General features: G+C 29.1%; 1 protein-coding gene across 1 annotated transcript; it reads left to right on the forward strand.

The window, feature by feature from the left end:
• Positions 1-2,485: 2,485 nt before the first annotated feature.
• Positions 2,486-6,705, forward strand: LOC145101042 (uncharacterized). The gene is made up of 3 exons (XM_079038207.1): positions 2,486-2,886; positions 3,014-3,222; positions 5,989-6,705. The coding sequence occupies exons 1-3, from the start codon at positions 2,577-2,579 to the stop codon at positions 6,448-6,450; spliced, it is 981 nt and encodes a 326-aa protein (XP_078894333.1). The 5' UTR covers positions 2,486-2,576; the 3' UTR covers positions 6,451-6,705.
• Positions 6,706-7,857: the final 1,152 nt, after the last annotated feature.

The following is a 7,857-nucleotide window of genomic DNA, read 5'->3' on the forward strand; positions in this document are numbered from 1 at the left end:
GTGAGTACGGTAGTTAACCTTCCTGAAAAGTAAATATGATCAAATAAGGTTCTTGTACAAATAATTAAATAATTTAATATTGCACCTGGTATTTTACCTGCCATTAAATTGCATTTAACAAAAGTGTGTTGAATGTAGTCACGAATTGCCTTGGTAAGCGTTATTATCGATACATCGCGTTGATTTACCGATAACACCAAAAAAAAGTTGGGGACATCAATGTTGACTACATTCCAATAGATGTTAGGGAAATAAGCTTTTCCCATTTTACATGACCAATGTTGGCAAGCACTTCATGAGCATTATTGGTTAGCCGACGAAAGTTTTCTTTAAAATTAGATACAATATATGAGTTGGATGTCATCCAGAACAAAGGTTCTAATGTTTTGCCAGAGACGCCTCTTGTGCGCATCTACTTGAACACACTTTTAGAGGTACACCCATTATAAGAATAATGGAATATATGATCTATGCAAGAACTAACAACATTGTCCATATTGGTTATGAACTATACTTCCCTATTCTGTTTAAGAGCTTCTTTTAACCTTACCAAGAACTACGTACAACAGTAGAAATTATTTTCCATGACCATACCAAATGCTATAGGGAAGGGTCTGGTTGTTCCTATCAACATCAACCGCTACAAACATTGTTCTTAGTTAGTTCCCTCTAAGATGGACACTGCCTATGAAGATGACAAGAAGCAACCTATGAATGTATGAACCTGTATTTTTTGGGAACACAAACCAATTAGTTTACATGTAGAAACATCATCAATTTTAAAGAAACAACTGAAAAGTGGAAAACAAATATACCACTCATCCAATAGTCACAAAACAAGCTTTGAAACTATCCATCAAATCAGTTTTAATGTGAGTGTAAGTATGCAGGTTGATTCGCCTAAGGTTAGGAAGGTAAACATGCAGGTTGTTAGAGATTTCTTCATGTTCATTCTTTGTGAAACTCATTTTGAAGCAGTTATAACTTATAAGAGATAATTATGATTTACTTGGTTCGGCTAATGTTGTGAAGGTAATGGTCTAATCACACACACACACACACACACAGATATATATATATATATATATATATATATATATATATATATATATATATATATATATATATGCCAGATGTGTGCCCGCGCAAAGCAGCGGCCGTAAATAGCTCTTTTGTCGAATAGTTTTCTTACGGGTAAATAATTATTAGATTTTATTATAAGTTATTATATAATAAAAAATTACCACTTTTAATTAAAATATTTATGTTTAAAACTTATATTTATATTGTCTATTTATACATTTGGTGTAAATTAATTATTATAAGTTTTTAGTTTAAGATATACAAATTAATTTATATGGATAAATTTAATATTTAAAAATTGTAATTTTTCTTCAAATTATATTTTTAATAACTTTTCATAATTCTAATCTTCAAAATTTTGACAAGTATTAATGATTTTGTTATGCATAATTGATCTATACAAAAAGTTTTGTATGTTATCCCTCTTAAAATTCAAGATATAACTAATATATATATATATATATATATATATATATATATATATATATATATATATATATATATATATATATATAGAGAGAGAGAGAGAGAGAGAGAGAGAGAGTTAGGTTCAAATGTTTTCATTATCTATTGTGTGCCTGTATGATTGATTCTGGACCAATCATTCTAGTTATTTTAAGAAAGTAATTAATGCCTATTAAATGCTGAAGATGTAATTAATACCTATTATGTCTTCAACGTGTAATATGCATTAATTACTTTCTTAAAATAACTAAAATGATTGGTCCAGAATCAGTCATACATGCACACAATAGATAGTGAAAACAAAATAACCTAACCCTATATATATATATATATATATATATATATATATATATATATATATATATATATATATATATATATATATAAGTTTTTATCCGAAATGTATCTCCGGAGTATGATCTCCTGAACGAATACCACCATGCTATGTTCCGGATAGAGGTGGCAAATCAGGTCATCGTGTCATGTTTTTGTCTGACACGACAAGATTTTATGTAACATGAACACGACACGACACGGCAAAGATAACATGAAATAAAAATTAATGTTGGACACAAACACAACACGACACGACGTCATGTTTTTTACACCTGACACGAACACGAATTCGAATTTCAATTTCGTTTCGTGTATTTTTGTTGTATCGTGTCATCAATTGTCACCCCTAGTTCCGGAGTATTTCATTATTTAAAAAAAAGAAAAAAATATTGCTTATTTTTATTAAAATGTTCGTTATAAAGGTTAGATTTGTTAATTTCCAACCAAATGGTGTAACAAAATTAAAACAAATTAGAAGTAAATGATTTTCAACGGTGATGATTAAGTTAGGCGCACATATGAGCAGTGGTCATGCGTAACATCCAAGCGGGGCCTTACGAGTCATGCTTATTAGAGAGTACAAGTTCTTTTTGTATATACTAAACCCTAGAAATAACATATTAACAACTATATACCTATCAAACCCATTTTCTCTCAATCCATTGATTCTCTTTCTCTCTCTAAGAGAGATAATGGCGATCGCGCCTGGAAAGTACTCAGAATCTGGTGGTACTGATGGTGGTGGTGGAGGAGGAGGAATTGGTGGTGCAGCAGCCTTTTCGTCAGCCATGAACAGCGGAGGAATCCGGGGTAAAGGTATCATGTTATTTGGAGTTAGATTAATGGAAGGTGGAGGAGGAGGATCTTCATTCAGGAAGAGTGCAAGCATGAATAATCTCGTTCAGTATGACGAACAGCCACAGGAATCAAATATTGATGCTGCCGGATATGCCTCGGATGACGTCGTTCATCTCTCAGCGCGAAGTCGAGAGAGGAAGAGAGGTACTATTCAACAATCGATCCACCTTCAATTAATAAGTTTATCTTCGATCTTCTATTCTCTAGTTTTTCTGGTTTAGCAATCTGTAATCCGTAAGTTTGTTTTTCTGTTTGATTTTGAGATGAATAGGAGTACCATGGACGGAGGAGGAACACCGGTTGTTTTTGGTCGGATTACAGAAGGTAGGGAAAGGAGATTGGAGAGGAATTTCCAGAAACTTTGTAAAAACACGCACTCCGACTCAGGTGGCTAGCCATGCTCAGAAGTACTTTCTCCGGCGAACTAACCACAACAGGCGACGCCGGAGATCCAGCCTCTTTGATATTACCACTGATACGGTACCGTTTTACGTATTTTATCTTAATTCAATCCCTTTTCATAAATTTTATGGTTTAAAAAATATAAGTGGTCAAATCTATCAAATAAACTGTAGAAATTTAAAAAGTTATGTTGATATGTTTATTTGATGGTTATCTTTAAAAGCAGCTGCTTTAGAATTAAGCAAATAAGCGAATCATATGGTGGAACATTAAACCAACCATTTAGCTAATCATAAAATAAACCTAATAAAAATCTAAATTATTTATAATTTAAAATGATATCCCTGAGTCATTCATTTATTAATAAAAGCTTTTGGTACAAAAATTAAGTTATCTTCTATTATTTTATAGAATCGTTGCTTTTTTTTAATAGATGTAGCACATGATGTCAACCATTAAATATAAAATAAGTAGCATATTTGCTGAATCTTTTCGGTATCTACAATTCTTTACCAAACTAATGATTAAAAATAGAACACCTGATTTGTACTCATACTATTTATATATATTTGTTTCCAAACAACTTATGCAATTAATGTATAAACATTATAAAAAAAAAGAAGTGAAAACAACACTCGGGGTTGTGAAATGATACTATTTTGTTTCCTTATATGTCAATCTTATGTTTTATTTACGTATCTTTTGGAAATACATCAAAATATATTCCAATTATATATTCTAGGTATTTCCCTATTTCATATCTTCCGAAATATAGAATGATTGGTTAATATATTTGGTCACAAAAGTTGACATAGATGGATGGATTCTTCTACACCACCAACACCAAGATCATCACCACCACCAACTAGTTGTGTGAAGGGAGAAACTCCACACAAATCTTTAATCTCTTTGGTTGAAATTAATTCTATCAATTTAGTAATAAAGAAAAAGAACAAAGAGAAAATTACAGATTTGGTCCTTTTGTTTTAATCAAATTAGAAGTTAAGTCCAAATATTGAAATTGTCTCAACATCATCCTTAAGTTTTCATTTCATTGTAGATATGTTTTCTATGTTTTACACAAACTCACAACTTCAATCCAAAATTTAAAGTCATTTTATACGGGTCGTGACCATATGTGCAACAAAATGGAAACTTAAGGATGATATTGTAACAATTTTAAATTTTGGATTAAACTTGTGATTTTTTATAAAATATAGGGACCAAATCTGTATTTTACTCAAAAGACAATGAATAAAACAAGTATAGTTAAAGAGAGTGTACCTGTAGTCCTTTGGTCCACCTTTAATTATATAAATGATACCATCATGCAAAGGTGTAAAAGATAGGATTTTGGTAAACATTCTTTTTAGACTTTAGGTGTTTGGTTAAATTTAGAATATATACACCACCATCGTTTTTATACTGTAAATAAACATGTAAAATGCATGTTCTAAAAGATGTAAAATACATGTCTTAATTAGACGATATACATATGAATCATTGAGATTGCATGCTCTAAAACTTAATTCGATAATGATAATTAATTAAATTGGATGCATTAACTCTTAATATAGGTTACACCATTTTATTTATTTCTAAGCATCTATGAAGTAATATGCCCCCTTTACAATCAACGCTTATTAAAATGAGAGATTATTTATAACATGACAAATGCCCACGCATTGAAGAGAAATAAAATATGTTCTAAAAAATATCGACAATAATATATCAATTATATTTTTTTAGGTATTTCCCTATTTCATATCTTCCGAAATATAAAATGATTGGTTATTATATTTGGTCATAAAAGCTTGACATATATGGATGGATTCTTCTAGAAATTGTCGGTATCGTTATTATATCTTCAAAATATAGAAACTGATATAAAAATGTTGTCATTATCTTAATTAAATCATATCACAAAATAAACGTGCGTTAGAAATTTGGGAGTTGAAGTCTTATTTCATCTTGAGTGCTGTTATCGGTATATGCATAAATAAAACTCGGTAATTTTTATTTAACATTAAAAATAACTATTAATTCACTAATTATTTATTTTACTTATTTTTTATTTCGACCATGATGAATTTTATTTATTCATATAAAAAGTATTTATTTGACAGTAACATAATGTTTAGTTATATCATTTATGTCTTTTTTTAGTTAATATAATTTTTAATTTTCCTTTTTAAATTCTAATATTATTTCTAACCATTGCTATTATTAATTAATTTTTATTCTATGTTTTTGGACCTTTTTAGCTATTTTAAAAGTTTTTTAATTAAGCCTTTAGAATAACAAATACCGATATAAATTTTAAAGTGATGATGTTTAATAAAATCTATTTATTTATTATTTTAATCTATATTATTATTATTATTATTATTATTATTATTATTATTATTATTATTATTATTATTAATAAAAAAAGATTTATAATCAAGTTATTGAAAAAAAAATTACATTCATTTATAGTAGTTAATGCATTAAAAAAATTAAATTTATTATAATTAAAAGGTAAATTATTTATCCTGAATTATATTAATTAAATAAACTTAGTTAGAAAATGGGAAGTGATTCATACACAACAATTTTTTATCATACACAACAATTTATGCATTATATAGTTGTACAGTAAAACATTTTAAAATATCAATTGTTATGTATGAAGAAAAATTATTGTGTACAGTTAGTTACCTTAGAAAATAATATACAACTTTAGACAATAGGTAGATACAAAGATCATATCAAATGCATGAGTTATTTATATATGTAAAAACATTAATTTGTAATAATTAATCACATCCATAATTTCATATAAAATTCTTGTTCGATTTGCAGTGCCTGAATTCGTTAAATGATGACATGAATCAAAAGCCACCAGCAAATTTAAAATACGAGCCGGAAAAATACGTTATGACATCTTTTCCATTAATTCCAAGTAGGCTACAACTCACTGGAGGCGGAGATCATAACTCAATAGACACTCTCACACTCGGACGTCCATCTACAACCAAACAAGCGGGAAATCTTATGCCTCCAATCCCCATACCACCATCTACCAAAATGGCCAAACTCAATTTAAGCACACCGGATAATTACAAACACCATGAACCACCGCTTCCCTTAACACTGAATCTCACAACATCCACTTCCACCTCCACGCCCACAACCTCTTCTGACCAACAATCATCATCACCCTCAAGACATATTGTTGTCAAATTTCAAGAAATGTCTGGTAGCTTTAATAGTACTAATAGCAGTAGTAGTAGTAATGGAGATAGCATCATTAGTGTTGCATGATTTCATATTAATTAATTAATTGAATGTTATGATTAATTAATAACTTCTGAGTGTTTGTATTTGTAAATTAAGTTTGGAGAGGAAGAAAGATGAGAGATTTATTATATAAATTAAGTTTGAGTTAGTTAGGTATGGGATGTTAATTAATTAATTAAATGATTAATTAGGAGGTATAATAAAAATGTAATAGTTTTCTCGTTAATTGGTTCTTGTATTTGATTGGGTTGAAAATGTTAATGTATTTAAATTTAAATATGTCAAAGATGGTAAGGCTTCTAATTTTATGGAGGAATCTTTATCTCTATCTCTATTCTTAATAAACAAAACCTTAAACCGTCACATGACATTATGCTAAGCCTCCTCTATACCATGTGGCATTACCACAACAGCTCTTAGAAGTTTTTCTTGTCCAAGAATACTAAATACAGAAATCAAATAAAATCAATAATTATTCATTTCTGAAACGAAGGTAATTAGTTTTAATATGTAAATATCTCCCGTTTGTAAATACAATAAATACAAATTTCAAATTTTAAGGGATATAACTCAATCCATGAAAATCTGCTTAATATTACGACTTTCAATTCTAATTACAAATAACGATTTCATATTACAAGTTTTTTCTTTGTTGTCTTCAAAACGTTGAGTCAAGAACTATTATGCACATCTGCTTTCTTCTTCTGTTAAGAATTTTTTTCTGTTACATTTTTTGATGATTTGAGTTTCATAAATCATCATACTTTTATAGATTACAGAAAGAATTGTTCAAGGGGCAAATAAACATTGTACTTTGATTTTGAAAACAATTATCCTGCATGCTAGAATATGATTTATTCATATTTTCTATTGAGTTTTGCTTCGTAAACAGTTCTATCTATCATATACACATTCTGATATATTACAAATTAGGTTGCTAATTTTACAGATTATTGAAGTTCAGAAATCTTTGAAAATAGCAACATACTTTGAGCATTTTATTTTTTTGTAAATTCATGAACCATATCTTAAATAGCATTGTACTTTTATTTGTTTGTAAATTTAATAACACAGGGACTCCAGTTATATTTCCTCACACCTTATTTTTTTTATACACGCATGGCAATATATTGTGGCTAATAAATATATTTATCACGTGTGTTTCAGTTTTCATACGTTATTCCTATAAATCAGCTTTTCATCATTGGAATTTCATCTTCTTTTGTCGTTTTTTTCTTAATAGTTACTGTCGAATTTTATACTTTTTAATCATTGAAGAGAAGTGATTGCACCAAATGTAACTTCAATCACCAATTGGCGCACCTTCGCACGTCAACACAAGCCTCTTGTGTCATCCCTTCTTTTCTACTTCTCTTGCGCTACAAGCCTTCCTTGCCTCTCACTCAACCTTTTCCTCTTGCGCATCACACG

The sequence above is a fragment of the Lactuca serriola genome, chromosome 4 (assembly GCF_051521515.1).
Source record: "Lactuca serriola cultivar US96UC23 chromosome 4, Lser_US96UC23_V15, whole genome shotgun sequence".
NCBI classification, from domain to species: Eukaryota; Viridiplantae; Streptophyta; class Magnoliopsida; order Asterales; family Asteraceae; genus Lactuca; species Lactuca serriola.

Coding starts and splice junctions, on each gene's coding strand:
- LOC145101042 (XM_079038207.1), top strand. CDS start 2,577: ATGGCGATCGCGCCTGGAAAGTACTCAGAATCTGGTGGTACTGATGGT. Junction 2,887..3,013: donor AAGTCGAGAGAGGAAGAGAG/GTACTATTCAAC, acceptor TGAGATGAATAG/GAGTACCATGGACGGAGGAG. Junction 3,223..5,988: donor TTGATATTACCACTGATACG/GTACCGTTTTAC, acceptor TTCGATTTGCAG/TGCCTGAATTCGTTAAATGA.